At 43.3% G+C, this 21632-nt stretch overlaps 1 protein-coding gene across 1 annotated transcript in view; it reads left to right on the top strand.

The window, feature by feature from the left end:
* The window catches only part of Pkd1l1 (polycystin 1 like 1, transient receptor potential channel interacting), a 145058-nt gene that overhangs the window by 782 nt on the left and 122644 nt on the right, over positions 1-21632 (top strand). Inside the window, exons 2-6 of the mRNA XM_077796442.1 lie at positions 2373-2489; positions 3734-3972; positions 7131-7369; positions 15638-15858; positions 16752-17074. Coding sequence (XP_077652568.1) covers positions 2373-2489; positions 3734-3972; positions 7131-7369; positions 15638-15858; positions 16752-17074 — 1139 coding nt within the window. The remainder of the gene's footprint in view (positions 1-2372; positions 2490-3733; positions 3973-7130; positions 7370-15637; positions 15859-16751; positions 17075-21632) is intronic.

The raw sequence follows: 21632 nt of genomic DNA, 5'->3' as shown, positions 1-21632 counted from the left end.
TACCATCAGCTCTCTGCTGGTGGCAAGATGTGGAATTAATGTCTTCCACAATCCCTTCCCCAGGTCTGGGACAGTGTTGTGACCTGGCTGTGGGACCTGGCGTGAGGGAGAGATACCTGTTCCATAGACTCTGTCCAGGTGGGCAGGTACCCCAATGCTGTGAGTTCAGAGTCAGAACACTGGTCCTGAGTGTACCCCACATCCTAGCAGGGGACCTTAGCAGGATGCTTCACCTCTTTTTCCCCAGGGTTCTCACCCTGAGAATCTGAACAGCTGTCCCATCTGTACTCTCCATGGGGTCCTTACAGACAACAGTGAAGCAATAACCTTAGGAAATGTTTGCCTTCCTGCCTTATTTACTTTACTGTTTGCTTCTGCATCCCCTACATCATTTTTCTAAAGAAACCAAGGCAACCTGTGATCAGGACAATTAGGCTGCCCAGATTGTTGGGTTGGCCACATATATGCTTGGAAATTTCTTTATATTGTGTTGTTTCTGCCAAAGATTGGTCAATTTTATCTACAGGGTTTTTTCCTTGACTTTTTTTTTTTAAATTATCTTTCCTTTTATCCCAAATTCACTTCTTCTTGCCAATTCCCCAAGCCTTGGTTGGCATATTTGACATTCACTGTTATCAGCCAAGGAATTAGAAGAGATTATCCCTTTATTCATAGTAGTATATGAAGGGTCCTTCATCTGTGGCCTGTAGGATCCACAGAATGGATAAAAGTTAGGTTGGCTTTTCCCTTAGTTTTATCTGCTTTCCAAATCTTTGCAGAAATCCTTCAGATTTGGTAGTATGATTTGCATGTTTCCAAAGTTTTCCCATTTTTTTCATTTTCATTTTCCCATTTTCCTGGCCTTTGGAACTTAAGCATGCTTAAAGTAAGACAAGAAAATCCTTGGAATTATTCAGTAGCTTATAGAGTTCTTTTACTTAGTGACCATCTTCATCTTCAAAGTTTAGCTTTACGCTTCTCTTTAAATATGCAAGGTGCTCGTCTGCCCTCTAGTGGCGGCTTCTTGGTTACTGCATCAAGAACCAAGCTTGTAGAAGCCTTGACGAAATTAAAATATATGTCTTCTAGATTTCATAGACATCCTAGAGAGAGATTAAAAATACTGCAAAACTGAAAGCATCTTCATGGGAGAGGGAACCTAGGATGTTAAAATGAGGATAACACTTACCTGTATTGAACACTTAGCACAAGCAGCTTTCTAGAATGACAATCCTGGCAGCAGCCTCATGAAATAATTTCCTGTCGTTCCCATCCTACGGAGTAGGATGAGGAGGACAAGGAGAAGGAGGCTGTCAGAGAGGTGGAGTAACTGCTCTGTCTAGGAAGAGGCAGATGTGGGGCCTGTTCTTTACATGGGCACAATAGCCCATGTGGAAACTGGAGGCCAGTAGAGGTTTCCATTACTCCATTGCAGCCCTGCTCTGCAGCTGGGAGCTGACATGGACAAGAAACCCAAATCACACCATCGGTTTCTGTCTACGACCAGAACCCAGGGTACCTGCATCAGGGATATTTCATTTGCTGTACACGGATCTTCTTAATGTTGTTGACTAGGTGTCAGATACAGATTATCCAGGTTTTGAGGAGCCAGAGCCTGGAGGGCAAGGACCAGGCGCCTGGTGCTAACAACTATCTGATAAACTGAGAGTGGATGAAGTCTTCCAGGCCTAAGGAATCCTAGAGAAGTCAGCACCACTGTGCCAAGGCAGATAACACCCGGAGGCTGACTGTGCACTGCAACTTGAACTCTGGAAGAACCTGCAGGAAACATAGGTAGAAGATGGCATGGACCTGAAATTGGCTTTGGGTGCTTAAGGACTAGTGTAAATGTTGGTGCTGCCACTTACAAATTGGTATGAACTTGGATAAATTAACTCAACCACCTGGTCCTCCACAATCCCCTCTTACAAAGTAATTGCTCTTAACTCTGTGTTAATTTTCTGTTGCCTTCAGTAAGGCTTTGAAATAACCAACTTATAAAGAGAAAATTTTGTTTTGCTCCCAGTTTTGGAGGTCCAGTCCCTGATGGGTTGACCCTGTCACTTTTAGGCAGCACAGCCCTCAGGGAACACGTTGCAGAGCAAAACTCCTAATCTCGTGATCAGGAAGTAGGAAGCCAGAAAGACCTGGGTCTCACAGTCCCCTTTGAGGACTCACCCCCAATGACCCAAAGACCTCCCAGTAGGCCCCACCTCTCAAAGGTTCCATTGCTTCCCCATTGTGCCACTCTGGGGACCACGACTTCATCTCACTGGGCTTTGGGAGACACCGAAGATCCAAACTGCAGCATCCTCTCCAATTTTCTGTAAAGATTAAGGAGGATGTCAGGGTGTACCCCGTTGTGTTGGCAGTGTTGCACATTCACGTGACCACGAACTGGCATTGCTACTGTCTACAGCCTGCCCAATCCACACAGGGCTAGAAGAATGTGGCCTCAGCCTGAGAGTGAACTGCAAGATCCACAGAAGGTGAAGCATGAGATGGGAGTGTCACCGGATGAGGTCTGAGGAGGTCCCAGAAGGGAAAAGAACACTTCAGTTCAGCTTTGGCAGGTTTTTACTTACACTATAGAAAGGAATTTCAGGGTGCACCAAAAGAGGCACAAATAGAGACTTGTTCAGGGAAGCAAGGAGATTTATTCAGCAATAGAGCAGGATTTGCACTAAAAGGGAGGAGTGCTTTGGGGCAGCAAAACAACTTCACCTCCATCCTCTTAGGGACTTACCAGCGGGTGAGGTATTGGGGGTCCCTGGCTTCTTTTAAAGGAAAGGAAACCTTGTAAAAGGCAAACATGAGAAATGTAAGGGGATGCCATCAGGCTAATGAACTCGATTCCTTGGATTGTGGAGCACAGAGCAGGCCGTGGTGGTCTGGTTCTTCTCAGAATCTTCTGGTTGACACTGTCTCGTTAATACGTAGCACTTGGAGGGGCACCATATCATGGGTCTTTAATGATGTCTCTCTAGTCTTTTAAAAATCCGTCTAAAAATACATTTTGTAAACAACGATATGTAGGCACTAATTAACTGGACTTGTGGTACTATAAAATTTATTGACCCTTTTAAGAATTTAGACCTGGAGCAAAATAGGCCTGAGGGGTGAAAGTGAAGGTGTTCATGGAGCTTCCATACTTAAAGTTTGAGTCCCTGTTTTCTTCTGTCTCCTTTCTACTTAGCCTCATTTTTCCATCCTATTTCAGAAGCAAGTGGAGTCCTGGAAAGGTGGCAGCTTCGGGGCTTAGCATGAGGGCCAGCTCTTTGCATCTGAGCAGTCCAGGCCTGGGGACAGCTGGGAAATAGAAAATAGAATACAATTGAACCCATAGGCAAAATTCTTCCTTTTTATTTTTTTAATTAAAAAAAATTAAATTCTTTACTGAGTTGCTGAGTCTGATCTCAAACTTGTGATCCTCCTTTGCCTCAGCCTCCCAACATTACAGGTGTGCACAATCATGCTGGCTTGAGCATGGTTTTAACAGATGGGAACCGACTGATTTTAACAGTCAGATGGGAACTGAATTTCAGTGAACTCTGGCAAACAACCCTCAAATTTGGAAGACCCAAGTGCACCTAGAAGCAGTTGCTCCTTGCATGTGTGGCAGCCAATTTTGTGCTTAAGTAATCTGTGACAGAAATATAGATGGCTACAGGATGGTTGTGATTAAACAATGGTGATTAAATTAATGGCCTTCTATTTATTTCCACCCCTTCAGGTGTCTCCAGGACGCTTGCTACCTTTCTTGGTACTGCCAGACCCCTATAGAGGCTCAGAAGAATAGAAGTCTTCGACTGTGCAGCTACAGCCTTTGCCTTCCTTATAGCCAAGGGCCAGTGGGTGAGGTGTTGGGAAAGGGACATGGCTACCAAATCCTGGCCAAGGGCACCCACAAGCTGGAGGGTTTCAACCCTTTCCCACAGGAGGAGACAAGGACTCTGTGCAGCACCACCCGTGGTGGGAGGCGGCCTTGGGGTTTAGAACACATGTCTGAACCTAAGCCTGTGGGCTCAGCTCTTCCCCTGAGGATTCCCTTCACTGGGAAGTGGGGTGGGATCTTAGTAACATATTACACCTGTAATCCCACTGGCTCAGGAGGCTGAAGCAGGAGGATCGTGAGTTCAAAGCCAGCCTCAGCAATGGTGAGGCGCTAAGCAACTCAGTGAGACCCTGTCTCTAAATAATAAATACAAAACAGGGCTGGGGATGTGACTCAGTGGCTAGTGCCCCTGAGTTCAATCCACAGTACTCCTCACCCCTACCCCCACCCAAAAATATATATATATATATAAGTTACTGTTATAGGGGCAGCAAAACAACTGCACCTCCATCCTTTTAGGGACTTATCTGGGCCTGCAAATAAACTGGTCTAAGAAGATTAAAGGGGGAAAACTTAAAAATTTATTTTATACAAGTTTTATGTGTCCTGGGAACCCTCATAAGAAAATGAAGACCTGAAGAAGAGTTAGTCAGTGACTTCCATATTCAGTTGGACAGAGATTGGCAAATTTTGGAAATGTCATAAGGCCAAGGCTATTGAGGAAGACCAGGAAGATAAGGGTTAGTTTAACAAGCCTGTTTATATAGGATTCTCTTGGCCTTAACATTGGTGATAAGAATGTTGCTTTTATTGCTTGCATAGGAAGGGCATCTTTCACATGGGAATTTCATCTACTGCTTTTGAGAAAGAGATGAAGGTCACAGTGATCTTGCACTTGTGGTTTTCAGAGCTTTTAACTTAACAATCAATAGGCCAGGGTTGTATATTTTAACTCCTTCTCTGGGGCATACCACAGACCTTCTGTTCCAGGAAGGATACAGAGGCCAACCCTGAGAACCCCTATGTCTATAGTGGGGCCTCCAGAGGCCAGTAAGGGGAATGCTAATGTTCTAAGAAGTTCCATTTGTATTGGGGTAGAGGCTAGAGGGCATTCTTGTTCCTCCTTCACCCAGGGAATATTTCCAGTTTTTTTGTTTTGTTTTGTTTTTGTTTTTCAGTATTGAGGATAGAACCCAGAGCCTTCAGCATGCCAGGCAAGTACCCTTCCACAGAACTACATTCCCAGACCCAAGTGTTAATTTTTTAGATAATAGTAATAAAATAGTTGACTGAAATTTAATTCCCCATATTCCTTTAAGTAGAAATAACTTTTTCAACTTCGATTATGCATTTCATAGATAAGAGGAGCTAAAAAAATACTGACTTTAAATTTTTAAAGAAAATGTCAAGGACACATCAGTTTGTTTTAACAGGTCAGACTTTTCTTCACATCACTGAAACACAGTAGCTTTGAAGACTGATGACTTTAGAAGACACAAAAGGAACTTACTATTCTGATTAATTCCCAAAAAATTCTAAATATTTTCCCCCACAGGTATATCCAGTTCAAGAAATGATTTCATACCTGAGTGGTTACATCCATCCTGTGGTTGACAGCTGAATCAAACTCCTAAATTACTTTTAAAGAACAGGATCATAGCCTTAAGTTTTTATCTCCAGTGTTTATTATCACAAGATATTAATACACTGGATTCTTGATAGTAAATTGTAATGCTGACTCCAAATGTTTAAACTGGATTCAACATTGTTCTAGAAAGTTGAGTGAGTGTTCTGGAAAACTAGGGGAAGCTGACAGCCTGTGATACTGCCCAAGTGGAACCCTGAAATTAACAAATACCACTTTGAAGCATTACCCTCTATTGGCCAGGGCCTGCCCTGCCCTGGTGCAGCTCCAAAACTTGCCACTCAAAGTGTAGCATGGGACCTGGGACTGGGTTCTTTGTATTGCAAATTTCAAGAATGGAATCCACAGATACAAGGGTGAGAGCAAAGTAACAGGATTTATTAGAGTAACCAAAGGAAAGAAAGCAGAGCTCCCAAAGGGGAGAGGTCCCAAGGGAGGGATGCCACAGTGTGGCTGTTGTCTAGGGTTTATGTAGATCTCTAGGGTTAAGCTAACCTCCTCCCCAGTCCTGGGTAAGGCACTCAGTGTCCACAAGCTCTTCACATACCCTTTCTCCAATCAGGTTACTGTGCCTTTTTTGGTGATGGTGGTGGAGTCTGGGTACTAGGCAGCAAGTGCCTCACTATCAGCTACTTTTTCTGCATACACAGGAGTTTGCATGACTTTGATGAGGTCTGGCTTGTGTCTGTAGTTTCTCAGTCCTGCAACACAGAAAACTGACCTTGAAGGAGCCCCGGTTTCCTGCTTGCTCATTTTAACTTTTCTCCTGCCTCAAAAGCAGCCTGCAGAGCTTCAGTTTCTTCCCCCTGTGAGTGCCTCTGGTCCATGTAAGAGGCTGGGGTTAAAGGAGCATAGACCTATGGGTTCTCTTATAGGATTGGAGGTCAAACAGAACAGCAGCACTGTGCTCCCCTCCCCTCTGCAGCCCTCCAGTCCCACCTCCCACCCTCCTGCTCTGGGGACAAGGACTCTGTGAGGGGAGAAACAGGCTGCAAAAAGGGCAGCTCTTGCACGAGGAACACTGCCTGGCTTCTCACTCAGGGTGGCTCTGTGCAGGGCCAACTGAAGCAGAAACATTTTTCTTTGATTATGAACAAATTCAAATACTCACACAAGTAGGAAGAATGGTATCATGAATACCTTTGAACATGGGTCAAGATCTTCCTACATCTGTTCTCCACAGACATGGAAGGCAACATCGCCCTTCTTCCCTTGCCAGGTGGAGGCTGGCCCCTGTGCCTTCTGCTTGCCTGTGGTCACAGCCAGATTGCCTGTGTGTACTCCTAGCTGTAACTTTAGGACATCCTCATTGCTCTTCCTTTTTTCTTTTCCACAGTTCCTCTGGACTGTGGTTTCCTCCCCTTTGCTACACACCCCTGAGTTGTGACCCCTTTACCCCCATCATTTTAGAGTTGGTCTATCAATGTATTTCTGCCAGAGACATTCTTCCTGGTGTGGCCAGTAGTAGAGCCTTCCCGACATTGCCTACTACGTTACACCTGATGTCACCATACATCCCAAGGAGTCCAGTCTTCTTAATTAGCCTATAGTCCAGGGCAGCCTTGACCTGGCATAGAGACCAAGTCTTTGTCTCTGCTTTTATCTCCCTGCCCATTGCCGCCTTCCAAATATGCTTTTCTCTTTCTATAGATACCCATGCTCATTCCATGCTCTTGGTGAGCAATGAGCAGTGTAGCTGTCCTTCCTGTGCTCTGAAAGGGATGACAGGAAACTTCAAGTTCCAGAAGCTGCCACCATGGGCTCCCAGGGAGAAGGTGTGCCTTACACCAAGCTGCTCCTATGTCCGGGGAAATGTAGCTTTTCTTCCGGAGAACACTACGTGTGCACCATGCTGCTTGGAAAGCTTGTGTATTCCAGCAGTTTGTCAGGTACTGTGTTCCCATCATGCAAATTTGTGCACAAGAGACAAGCCTAAGTTATAGAGCTTTCATTCTGTAGTGACAACCAGAACGTAGCTCCACAGTTAAGAAATGTGGAGAAGGCAGCCTTGGCCCAGGGGAGGGGGACTACAGCTCAGGTGGAGAGTGGGGCTGACCCTCAGGTAGGAGGTGGGACAGTTCCCCAGGTTGGGAATGGAGTTGTTCCCCAAATGGGGAGTGGACTGTCCCCCAGGTGGAGAATGGGGCTGTGCCTCAGGTAGAGAGAGGGGCTATCATGGGAGAAGAGATGTCTCTGAAGAATGATCCTAGGAGTTCCAGAAAGAAAGGAGAATTTGACTCAGGACCAATGGGTATCTTAGCATAGATGTTAGATCAGAATTTCAGCATGTACCAGTTAAAGGCATAGAGAGAAGTTTATTTGGAAAAGTAATTATGTTTTCAAGGGACAATGGGGGCAAACTCAAGAGAAAGAGAGGCCAGTGACTCAGGGGGTGGCTGAGGGAAGAGGATAACAAGCTCGAGGCCAGCCTCAGCAACTTAGCAATGCTTTGTCTCAAAATAAAAAATAAGGATGAGATATAGCACCCTTGGGTTCATTCCACAAAGATGTGGGGAAGGGAAAGGGAGTGGGAGGGAAAGGAGGAGGAAGAGAGACTCTCTACTCTCCAGATATAAAATATATACCCTATAGCCACATACCCAATGAATCACTTCTTCCAGCCACAGCCCTACTGCCTCCAGTTACCACTCAGTTAAACCCATGAGGGATTAATTCACTGATTAGGTTAAGGCTACAACCCAATTAGTTCTCTGATTCTTCTTGTATTGTCTCACATGTGAGCTTTTGGGGGATACCTCACTTCAAAACCATAACAGTTTCTCAGAAGTTGCAATTATTCATGGGCACTTTCTGTATTTCAGTGTTTCATGTGTGTTTCCTACATTTTAATAGTTCAAGGATGCTTTCTTTGGGACTCAGTATCTCTCCCTGTATTACCAAATTTCTTTCTCAGGGCTGTTCCCCAAGTAGGAAAGGAGGTCATCCTTCAGGCAAGGTGGGGTCCAGTCTCACAGATGGGGGTGGTACTCCCTCTCAGAATGCTCCAACTAGAAAAGGCTGCTAGCAGCTGAGAGCACAGGAAGCATGTTTTCTTTGAGGGGTGTGGGGAAGCTCTTTGAAGTCCCTATTAATAAAGTTCTGATTACCTGGAAGTACAGGAGTTCATTGATACCTGTTTGTCAGAGGACTGACAGAGATGGGGTCTAAAAGCTGGGATAAGGGGGCAGGCACTGGCAGTCAATAGAAATGAGAACACAGGGGGATATCCTAAGGATGGGGAAGGTGGAGGGTGGTTGCCATACTGGGGGTGGGGCAGGAAGAAGAACAAAAACTACCTGGACTGATATGCTTTTAACCAATGCTTTTGACTCCAGTTACACAAAATCAACCCAGAATTGGTGCTTCTGTGTTTCAAATTCCAGGAGCCAGTTCTCTGGGGAAGCTCCCCGATTGTCTGCTGGCCTTGGGAAAAATTACTCTGGAGTTAATTTTTTTTCAAATTCTTTATGGAGGCAACATTACAAGACTTTCCCTGTCTTATGTGTAGTACATCCAACAGCATTTGTGTTGAAAATGAACTTGAATTCAATCTGCATTGTTCATATTTGGAAGCCCTTCTATTCTAAGATATCACTTCTGGCTAGGAATAAAGTTCAAAAAGGTATTTTGGAGGTTCTCAAGAAAGAATGTTTAAGCAAAGGTGAATGTTAAATGATAGTCTTATGAGTCCAATGGTGGAAGAAGAAGGACCTGCATTTCTCATGTTACACAATGCCAATAGCTCCATCTGATGACTCTTACTGGTCCTCAGCACCACCCCACCCCTAGTCCCCACCTGCAATTTACACACAAGGGGCAAACAGACCTCATGCCTCTTGAGCACTTGGTGAAGATCTATTATGCAGGGTAACCTGTGGAGCTTCAAAATCAACAGACTGTTAGAAATACCCAGGTGCTGCAAATCAAACACCTGCTGGGAAGTGGTCCAAAATGAGTGGGCAAGGCAAATTTTACTTGTGTTGGGATACCTGGCTAGTAAGTGTTCCAGGAGGGCAGTCAGCCTGCTTTCATTCCTAATGCATTGCTTCCCTTTGTCCTGATAGGAGGATCTCAGGGTTACAATCTATGCAATTATCTAATTTTAAAATTGGGGAGGACAAAGGGAAGGGACATAATTAAAATGGCTACTATTCAAGTGGATCTTACATCCCAATTAAAACTAAATACTATCTTCTGCTACTTCTTATATAAGACCAAGTCAATCAGGCCCAACCCCTACCTGTACATATTCTAACAGGATAAGTCTGGCATGGTTCTGTGCCTTGATGCATCCCTCTCCCTCCCCACCACCACCTGGACCTCAGCTGTCAGCACAGATGGATGCCTTCAGAATTTGACCATCAGAGTTCTGGGAGTCTCCATACTGAAATGTGCACCAAGGGGCTCTCTAGTTCTTGCTATGAGACCACCCTCTTCACTGTTCTCTGGCAGTTTCCTCTCCATAGCCTCAGCAGATTGCCAGTTCATGCTCAAGTGAAGGCCACAGGAAGTCATGATCCAGGGCAACTTGTTGATGGGGCTTAGTTACAGGCTCATTCATGTCCTGCAAAATTAAGATTCTGCATGGAGTTTTAAAAATCCTTCTGCTGCAAGAGAAAATCAAATATGTCTTTTTAACTTCCAGAGGATTTGAAGAGTTTTTTTTTATTGGTGGAACTGATTACAATGAATTAAAGTCATAGTTGGTAGGTTAAATGTTATAAGGTTAAGAAACATTCAATTTTCTAGTTCCAACATAAAAGGAGTAAATACCTCTCATCAGGTCTACTATCTCAGTAGAACCTTATGGATTATGGAAGACTAAGAGAAAGGGAAAGTGGAATTTCTCCAGCAGGCTTGAACCCCAGCAGTTTGAAGGTGCCTGTATGTGGTTTTCCTAGCCGTACTGCTCTTGTTCATACTTTGGGACACTCTGTACTTGCCTCAGGCATGGTGATAACCCCTGCAGATGCTTGATCAGCATGACCTCTTTGTCATAGCACCTTCAGGTATGTTGAGTGCATGGGTTTTGGAGTTTGTCACTTTCTGAATTCTGTTGGAGATGTGAGCATCTCGATTGTGTTCTTGAAGGAAGCAGATTCAGGACTTCTGAGCCTAGCACTGCACTGATTCAGACCACAGCCACTCTGGGTATTGCACCTCTCCCCATGCTCAGTGGAGGACCCAAGGATCCTGAGAATGAACTGGAAAAGGCCCTGCCCTCAAGAAACTCATGGCCAAGAAAGGAAGAGAAACACCATGCCCATGAAAAATATCACCAAAGAACTCTGTCCAGAGGCTACAAGGAGCCCAAGAGGGTAACACCTCCTCTTGGAGACTGGGGGTAATGAATACTAAGGCTGAACTTTGATGGATGAACAAGGGTTAGATGAAAGTAGAATTTGGAAGAGGCACTGACTGCAAAGAGCAACATGATATTTTTGGAGGAATATTTGAAGTAAAATATGTGGAGAAGAGCTGTGATAAAAAAATTAAGCTAAAAAGATAATCAGAGTAGATCCAGAGATTTCTTATACTAAATTTAGGAGGCTATCATCTAATTTTAGAACTTCAATAGTTATCAGAGAGTTTATCAATATTTTCATAGCTGTGTTTTTAACAATGTTTTTGGAGAGCAGGTACTGGGAATTGAACTCAGAGTTGCTTTACCACTGAGCTACATCTCCAGCCTTTTTATTGTTTACTGTGCCACAGGGCCTCACCAAGTTGCAAAGGCTGGTCTCAAACTTGCCATCCTCCTGCCTCAGGTTCCCAAGAACCATTAAACAATTCTAAAATGTGTAATTTGGTGGCATTTAGTACATTCACAATGTTGTGCTACAGTTATCACTGTCTGTTTCAGAGCACTTCATCACCCCAAAAGGAGGCCTGATACTCATTAAGCAGTCACTCCTGGCCTCTCCTCCCCTCCCTCTGGAAACCACTAACCTGCCTTCTGTGTCTGTATATTTGCTTTTTCTGGATATTTCATGCAAATGGTTAGAGTTGGAAGATAAATCTAGGCCTTAAAATTGTCTTAGACACAAGCTTCTGTGAAAAAAATAAAATCTGTAGAAAAGACTCTCTGTTCTGGGAACTACAGAGAGAAACAATAGCTAGAAGGGGGATTTGGAGGCTTCTGGGGCTCTCTGGATCCCTCTCCTTTGCTGACCAGCTCCTCTTGCCTGTTAGCATTTGCAGACAGGTGGAGCTGCCTTGGTTTCTGGGTTGGATATTTTCAGAAAGGGTCAGAATCAGCCCAGGCCCTGCACCAGGTGGGGTATTCCTGTTCTTGCTGTAGAAGAGATGAGACAGGAGCTGTCATGTAACCAGGTGTGAGTTGGCATCTCAGCCTCCACCGTGGCTTTCCTGAATTTTCTCCTGGGAGCTGAAGCATCTGGAAGCTGGCAGTTACAGATCTGTAAAATACTTGGAAAGTCAGTGCTTGTACAGTTCCATGTGCATGTTCCAGAGAGGGGAAGGGCCAACTTCTATACCAATGTTAATTTCCTGGAAATGCTGGTTTAAAAAAAAAATGTCAAGAAGCAAAAATGAAGTTCTGGGCCCTCAATCTGAGGCATGGTGACTGCTTTCCATATGTAAGTTCACAATGGGTATTGTTTGGGGACAGAGCTTTCAGTGTGGGAGCAAATGAGTGGCCAGCTTTGACTCCTTCCCATGTAGGCACCTCCCTGCCTACAGCATGGGAATTGTAGTTTTATTACAAGGAGAGCTGCAGGGATCAAAGCAGAGGTGTCAAATCCTCATGGCCTGATGGGTTCCAGGCATACCAACCCCCACTCCCAGGCCCAAGTTCTGACTATGCTTAGGTCAAGCACATTGTTATCCTGGCATTCTCTCAGTCTAGCAACCAGTCCATCTGTCCTAGCTTCACAGGCATCTGTCCAACACTGTCTCCTTGGCTACTCTAGGTGGGCTGCTATCAGCTCCCATCCAAATGGGTCCCCTGCCTTCCACTCCCCATTGTTTTTTTTCATACAGCAGCCAGACTGATGCTTCTGTAGCACAGGTTGATGAGGACACATGTACCCAGAGCCCTCCACCTCTTTCAGAATGAAACTCTGTGTCCTCCATCTGTCCACTCCCATCCTCCACTTATTCTGAGGTCAACTTCTGTTACCCTCAGGTCACTGCAGCCCACCACACTCTCTGACACTCCTCCAATGGGACAGGCATCCTCCTGCAGCTTCAGCTTTCTTCAGCTCCATTCAGATGTCTCACCACAGAGTAGCCTTTTGGTAACAGCCCCCCAAACCAACTGACTCTAACCCTCGCCCTCTGTGCTCTCTGGCAGCACTGGGGAACAGAGCCCATCTGTCCTCCTTGCTGCCTTTTCTAGAGTCCAGGGCAGTACCTGGCATGCATCAGAGATCAGTGCTATTTTGTGAGTGGAGATTGTTACTTTCCCAGATGTTGTCATAAGCAACTCTGACACTATTTTATTTTTTTTCTCACAGAGCTTTTTGAAAACAACTAGGAAAGAAGCATTAAGTGCTATTAACAAAAGAACACAAGCTCTTTGTGGTTGTGAGACCAGTGCTGACAGGTACGTCCATGAACCATAGCTAAGTCAGGTTTTCCTGAACATTGCACATGGCATGGGACTTGCAAAGAACCAGTCTTATGTCAAAGTCAAAGCTGGCTTCACAAGCCAAGAGTGGATTAGAAAATGTACCCCTTAGCTCCAATGGGAAAAAAAAAGAATGGAACTTTGAACTAGTATGCAAAATTGGACCAAGTAGCATGATGAATTTAACCTTGAGTGTTGGGGGTTACACAAGGTGATTTCAGATAAGATTCCTCCTGTCACTGTAGGGAACTCTGGGAACTACACAGTGAGCCTTAGCTGGGTGCAAGTACTAGATTTCATGGGTGCAGAGCATGTGGACCTGAAAAGAGTAGAATTAGGTGAATCTCACAAGTGCTATGATTTGTGAAATAGCCAGTCATTTAAAAAGACAAATATTTTAGTTGCTTCTCTTTATGAGATGCTTAGAGAGGTCTAATTCATACAGACAGAAAGCAGAATGATGGTGTCAGGGGAAGGGCATTGGAAGGACAGTGGGTAAATAGGTGCCTGCTACAGCCCCAGTTTCGAAGTTTGGGCCGAGCAGTCTTCCCCAACGGTAGGTTCAAGAGCTGAAGCATTTCAGTTTATCTTAAAAAGTTGTTTAGGAATTAACCAAAGTGTAACTCTGTTCAATTAAAGAGAAATCTTCAACTAGAATTAGTGTTCCCTCTGGGCTGCCTTGGGAAATGTCTTTCTTGTCTCTGCCACCCATGTGTGACCTGAGAATGAGCAGTCAACCAGGGCAGCGGTGACATTCTCCCTGTGCTGAGCTTCTGGGCTCCATTTCCCACCCACCATTTGGCTGGCACAGTCCTTCCTTGGCCTGCAGTGGTGGTTGGGTGAGCTAACCTCTGGACAGTGTGCTTGGTTGGCCTTCCTTTCTGGAAACAGAAGGCCTCTTAGCTTTGAGCAGAGTGAGGGTGTCTGTGGGGTACCTGTTGTCTGCCTCCTGCTGTCTATGAGGACACTCCCCATGTCAGCCCCTTGCTCAGAGGCCATCACACTTACACAAACAGGCACACGTACCTTTTTCCTTCTTTCCTGGAGCTCAACTAAGACAGCAGGATTTTTCCTTTTTTAAAGAACCTTACTACATTAAGAACTAAAAAAAGTAAATATAAATATAGAAAGCAAGTTAGCAGGCTGATGAACAGATTAGAAAATATGTCACATTCCTAAGAAGGGCAAAACTAACTTGAGATATTCCTTCTGGAAAAGAGAAGGGTCAGGAGGACTGGCCATCAAAAGTTCCCGAGATCAGGTTTCAGATGAAGGAGAGAACAGCGCATGTGTTCTGCACCTTAAGCTCCAAAGTTCAAGGAAGGCCATGATGGAGAAGGGCATAGGGAGGCAGATGCTGAGAGTTCAGGAACCAGTGCTACCTTCTGATTTTAACCAATAATAACAGTTCACTCTCTTCACTGGGCAAGTCTGTTCCCCTGCAGAGCTCTGGCATGTTGCAAACACTGATAGTAAACAGAGTTAAGGCCCCAGAGGCTGACTAATGTGGATGGTGGCTTGAGGCGCCAGCTAATCCCACCCACCCACCCAGGGCTCAAACCTGCCACCCTTAACCTCAAAACTCTAGGCCTGTGTCCCTTGCCTATGGCCATATACTTCAGTGCTTTTCAGTCAACCCAGGCCAACGTCCAGACCCCACAGGACAGACAGGGCATGTATAGAAAGTGATTTGCTCATTTCATGAAACTTCCAAAGCAGCGTTTTAGGTGGGCACAAATTTTTGTAAATGGCTCTAAATGTGCTCCCCTCTATCATGAGAACTTCTCCTGGAGCACCTGACCCAGCACTGTCTATTTTACTTTCTAAGCAGATCATATCTCTGTTGGTCCTTTGGGAAGGACTCCTGGAAATAGACCTCAGGTCACAGTGAGGGTCTTTCCAGCAGACTGGGATGATTAGAATCAGGTACCAAATGCATGACAGAAACAACACCAGATTTCCTTCTCATTCTGCCTTTTCTTTCATGATCAGAGCCCCTCACAAGCTTTCTGCCGTGATCAGGAACCTCCGGAACAGCTGTGGCCCCAGCTTCTGTTGTCAGCAGCTGCATGCCCCTAGGAAAGCAGATGGCACATTCTCTGGTCTGTGGGAGGTTGGTGTCTGATCCCTGCCACACTGAACTTTATCAGAAAGCTACTGGTGAGAGTCTGGGAAACTGTCCTTGGAGTTTGTCAGTGACCCCTTTTTTGCTTTTCTAAGTTCTTTGGACACTGCACAAGCAGTTTTAAGGTATGAATAAAATTTGTCACTGCAATAAGGGAAAATCTACAATTTTATTGTCTGAAAGAGTGTCATTTCTGAGCTATTGGCTTCAATTATAGAAGGTCATGTAAAATACCTGAATTCCTATCAGCTTAGCATGAATGGATAAGAAATGATCCTGAAATTCCTGATAAGACCTGCCTCCTATGTAGTGTGAGCCAGTCCCTGCTGGGTGCACTATCCTGTCATCTTTATTAAGCTGGCTTTTGACTATGGAGAATATCCAGTGCTGGGGCCAGGCCAGGCTATTGGAGAAGCCCTCCCTTCTCATTGAACTTTTAAGTTTCAGGGCACCTCTTCTGCAACAGTCCCTGGCAACTTGAAGACAGAGATTTACTGCTGTGATACGGGACTGCTGTGCTTTGCAGAGGATACAGCCAAGGCACCACCTTCTGGGACTGTCACCATGGGGACCCCCACCAAGGCAGCTGGGTCCCCACAGATCACCAGCGCTCAGCCAGCTCTTCTGAGATGGCTTTCCTGTCTCTCCACTATCCCTAGAAGGTAGGGTGAGGTTGGTGGAGGTGTGCACTTTCCCACCCACTGTCACTACCCAGGCAGTTGGTGACTTTAGCGTCTTTTTGAGTCACCATGCAGGGATGACAGGCCTGGCTACCCTTTGCCATCAGTGTCCCTTGTCCCATGGTTCCCTTTGTTTTTTCAGATCAGTCAGTTATCCAGACTGAATCTGATCATCTGAACTTGTTTCTAACGGGACACACACAGCACTTGTGAGACAAGGGAAGTGCCAGGAACATGAAAATTGCCCGTTAAGATACTCAGGCCATTTCTCCTCTCTTCTCTGGGGGCTTTACATTTTGCCTGTGCTGCCAGCTATCTAATTGTACCAACACCATGGGCTTCACCTGTAACTGCTTTTAATCGTTAATCGAAGTCCTTTAATATTGAAAGCTGAAGGTTGAGTAGTCTAGACTGTTTCCAAACCCCAACTTACTTATAGCACCAGGGACTGCATGTGGGAATGTGAAAATGATGGCACTCGTGTACAGAACCATAGCAAGTCGTGACTTGTGGAAGACACCATCTTTTAATTCCACTCATTGAGTGAAGAGAGAAAATATTTATATTTTACTCTTATTTCTGCAGCTAGAACAGTAGTTCTCAGATTTCTGCTGACCTCAGAGTCTCTTAGGAGCTTCCTGACCCAGCCTAGTCTGTGACTCAGTGGGTCTGGGGTGCCTGTCTCACAAGAGTCCAGTGATGCTGGTGCTGTTGGCCTAGAGGGCACTGTGAGGACCAGCTAATGAAGTCATTCCTTGGCTTGTCCACACCTTGCTTCCTACTTCCAAGAGGCTCATTCCTACCCTCCTTGGGGCATGTTCCTGTGACCCTATCAGACTGTTCTGAGATCTGAAGTCTCTGCCTCTCTTCCACAGCTCCCTGGGCCCTCTACCTGAAGATTCCTGCACCCCCAGCTTCCCCAAGTCCATGTCTGTTCCAGAGATGCCCTGTCCCCTCACACAGTGTCCTCCAGGGACCATCCCAGCGAGAGGACTGGACAATGCCATGACCTCTGCCATCTGTTGCTTACTTGAAAGGGATGCTCAGGCACCTCCAACTCTGGGATTTCGAGTCCACATGGCTTCTGGAATGGCTGTTTGTCTGCTGATGGAATTTGGTGATGGTTCTGGAGTTGAAATGAGCCTCTATAACATGTCCACAACAACAGAGGTGACTGCCTACCACCAGTACAGGAAAGGTATGTTACCAGTGTCCTCCAGAGTCTGGCGATATAGAAGCAGTGTTGGCACATTAGCCAGAAATGAAGCCCTACTCTATTCTTCTGGACCCCTCCCAGCAGGTCTGGTGGTAGCCTGTGCATGAGTCAGTCTGTGCCCTGCGTGCAAGGCTTTGCAAGCATCATCTCATTTAATTTTTCCATCAGCCCTCTGGGATAGGTGGGTGGGTTGAAGACTAGCCCTGGAGATTGCACAGCTAAAATAGTAGGGCTTCCTACATAAGGCAAAATTCTAGAAAGGTACTACTAATGAAAATCACTTAAATTGTCCTTCATGGACAGATATATAATATCACAATTTTTCATGCTTAAATTTTCAACATCCTTTGTTTTGATCAAAGTAAGGAAAAAATAAAAACTTTATACGAACATTCTAAAGTTGGACTTATTCTAAAGCTCTAGAGTGAATGGGAATCGGGGTGAGTGGAGAATTCTGACACTTTTCTTCCTTTCTGGTAGGACTTAATATTTTCCTTTTTTAAAATTAGTTTTTGAACATGGTCCATTTTCATGGTGCAAGCCCATGCATTCTAGAAAGATGTACAGTGAAAGAACCTCTTCCCATTAACCCACTGTTTGCTATTTCTTGTATCTTATGCACATTTAAGCAAGCATAAATATTATTTTCCCTCTTTTCCACAACTGGCAGTATACTATACATGGTGTCTGGCTCTTTGCCCTCTTAAATGCAAACTTACATCTTGGAAAAACTTCAGGGTCTGCACAGAAAGAGAATCCCTGTCTTACTTTGTGACTGACTAGTAGGGCATTAATTTAATTTAGTTATTGCTAAATTGCTCTTAGGGTTGCCTGGTCTATACTCCTGTGAGCAGTATAGACATAAATACAATAGGTGGAAGCAGTCTGTTTATAACATTTTAATTTGCATGTTACTAGGTACATCCACATTAAAGTGCCAATATTTGACCATATTTACCCAAGAAAAGAACTTTCATGGTTCTACTTAATGTGGTACTTTGTATGAATTCTTTTCATCACTGAGAAAATTAGTCCTTTCAGTATGATATAAGTTGCAAATATTTCTCAGTTTGTTGTATGTGTTTTGGCTTTGCTTATAGGTTTTTTCTGTTCATGTGGAATATTTAATTTTTATCAAATTTCATCAACTTCTTCTTTTCTAGTGTCTGAATTCTATGTCATAGTTAGAAATGCTTTCCATACTATGTGAAACTGTCTTTCCTGTTTTGTGAAACTATCTTCTCTTGGTTTCTTCTAGTATTTTTTTATAATCTTATTTTGCACATTTAAATATTTAATACATTTGGATGTATATTTGTACATGAAATCTGAGGCATAGATTGTATTTTCTTGATTCCTTAGTGTCCTCTGTTTGCCAATGATCCCTCTCCTGCACGATCCAGAATGCTCCCTTCATTACATATTAGCTTCCTGCAGCTCTCAGGCCACTTTCATGCTTTCTGTCTAGTCCAGCTGACCCATCTGTATGCTGCATCGTTGCCATGAAGCTTTGTTTCTCACAGTCATAGGGCTAGTTCCCCTGGTCACCCTTTTCTCTAGGACTAGTTTGACCATTTTTACTGGTGATTTTTCCAAATGAACTTTAGACTCACACTGACTGGTATAAACATATCTTATTAATTCTATTAGCAAAATATTTAATTTATAAGTTAATATATGAAGAATCTTTGTATTTGAGAGTCTCTCTTTGTTAGAATACATCCTGCACCTTTCAATCCTTCCTTATATCTTTAGAAGCATTCAAAAAAATTCTTCATGTGGAACTTATTTACTTCTTGTATGACATTTTATTTTTGTGCTGTTAAAAGTGATCTATTTTCCTCCATTTTATCTTCAAACAAGTCATCATTGGGATATAGAAAAGTTGCTCATATTTGCTTTCATTTTGTGGCTTTTCCATCTTACTGAATTCTCATATGGTTTGTAGTTATCCTAAAATATATTCTTTGTTATTTTTTCCAACTGCATGAGGATATCACTTACAAATGGTGATATATCAACCTCTCATTTCCATTGCAACACTCTAGTTCCTTTCTCTTGTTTAATTACATTGGCTGGCACTGAGGCATAGATTGCATTTTGGCTCATTAAATTAACGCCCTACTAGTCAGTCACAAAGTAAAATAGGGGTGTTTTTTCTGTGTACACCTTGGAGTTTCTCCAAGATGTCAGTTTGCATTTAAGTGGGCAAAGAGTCAGATACCATGTATTAGACATATATTCATCCAAATATATATCCAAATGTATTAAATATTTAAATGAGATTAATAAATGATGGTGGGCATGTTCCTCTCCATATCCTTCTACTGTTTTCCATTAAATTGGAAACTGGACTACAGCAGATATAATTTATTATAACAAGTAAATGTTTTAGTTATCGTTTTTTGCTGCTGTGACTAAAAGACCTAACAAGAACAACTTTAGAAGAGGAAAATTTATTGGGGGACTCACAGTTTCAGAAGTCTCAATCTATAGGCTGTCTCCACTCCTTGGGGCTCGAGGTGAGGCAAGACATCATGGCAGAAGAGTATGGTAGGGGAAGTGGCTCACATGGTGATCAGAAAGCCTAGAGAGACTCTGCTCGCCAGATGCAAAATACATACCCCAAAGGCACACCCCCAATGACCCACCTCCTCCATTCACACTGTACCTGTCTTCACCCCCCACCCAGTTAATCCCATTGGGTATTAATTCACTGATTAGGTTAAGGCTGTCATAACCCAATCATTTCTCCTCTAAACCTTCTTGCATTGTCTCACAAATAAGCTTTTGTGGGTCACCTAACATCCAAACCACAATAGTAAGTTTCATCTTTTCCTCTTTTATTAGGGGCTTTTTTTAAAAAAGTGAGAGTTTTGAATTTTTTTAAATACTCAGCATTTGTGGAATGATCTTAAATTTTTTTTTCTTTTTTGCTTAAGACAATGCATGTCATGAGCTTTATTACTGATATCTTAATATTGAATCATTCTTAAATTTCTAGGGGGAGGGCAACCTTTTTTGAATGTGCTGCTGAATTCAGTTTCTTAACATTGTCTTCATGGTCCACTGGTACTCATGAATAGGATTGGTCTTTAGTCACTGATTATTTTAAATATAGAATATAGAAGTGTAGAATATATTTGTATATCAAAATATGAAATATAGAATAATATATATGATATATGTATAATATAGAACATTTCATACATCAACAACTAGATTCACTTTCCTCTCAGTGACACATGGAGCATTTTATATAGATCATAGTTTAGGTCCCAAAGCAAATCTCTACAAACACAAAAATTGAGATAATACCCTGCATACTATCAGATCACAATAGCATGAAACCAGAAATTGGCAACAAGATAAAAAACAGAAACCATTACCACACTTGAAGACCAAATAATATAATTTTTTAAGAGAGAGAGAGAAAGAGAATTTTTTAATATTTATTTTTTAGTTTTCCCCAGACACAACATCTTTGTTTATATGTGGTGCTGAGGATTGAACCAGGGCCACACGCATGCCAGGCGAGCGCGCTACGGCTTGAGCCACATCCCCACCCCCAAATAATATAATTTTTAAAAAAATTTTATTTATTTGTTCTAATTAGGTATATATGATAGCAGAATCTTTTTGTGTACAAATGGAGTGCAATTTTTCATTTCTCTGGTTGAACATGATGTAGGGTTGCACCACATGTGCAGCCATACATGTACCTAGTATAATGATGTCTGTCTCATTCCATCATCTTTCTTGCCCCCATGGTCCCTCCCTTCCAATCAAAGTTCCTGCATTCTTCCCATGCCTCCACCCCCCATTATAGATCAGCATCCACTTATCAGAGAAAACATTCAGTCTTTGTTTTTTTGGGATTGGCTTACTTCGCTCAGCATGATATTTTCCAACTCCATCCATTTACCTGCAAATGCCATAATTTTATTCTCTTTTAATATCTCTTTCAGTAATATTCCATTGGGTATATATACCACAGTTTCTTTATCCATCTATTGAAGGGCATCTAGGTTGCTTTCACAATTTAGCTATTGTGAATTGAGCTGCTATAAACATTGATGTGGCTGTGTCACTAGAGTATGCTGATTTCAAATCCTTTGGGTAAAGACCAAGGTGTGGGATAGCTGGATCAAATGGTGGTTCCATTCCATACTGTTTTCCAGAGTGGTTGCACTAATTTACAGTGCAATCAGCAATGTATGAGTTGTACCTTTTCCCCCACATCCTCACCAACATTTATTATTGCCTGTATTCTTGATAATTGCCATTCTGACTGGAGTGAGATGAAATCATAGAGTAGTTTTGATTGCATTTCTCTAATTACTAGAGAAGTGAACATTTTTTCATGTATTTGTTGATCGAATGTATATCTTCTTCTGAGAAGTGACTGCTCAGTTCCTTAGCCCATTTATTGATTGCGTTATTTAATTTTTTGGTGTTAAGTTTTTTGAGTTCTTTATATATCCTGGAAATTAGTGCTCTACATGATGTGCATATAGTAAAGATGTTCTCCCACTTTGTG

The sequence above is a fragment of the Urocitellus parryii genome, chromosome 3, assembly GCF_045843805.1.
Source record: "Urocitellus parryii isolate mUroPar1 chromosome 3, mUroPar1.hap1, whole genome shotgun sequence".
Lineage (NCBI taxonomy): Eukaryota > Metazoa > Chordata > Mammalia > Rodentia > Sciuridae > Urocitellus > Urocitellus parryii.
Note: the sequence above shows the minus strand (reverse complement) of the source record. Positions and strands in the feature narration are given on the sequence as shown.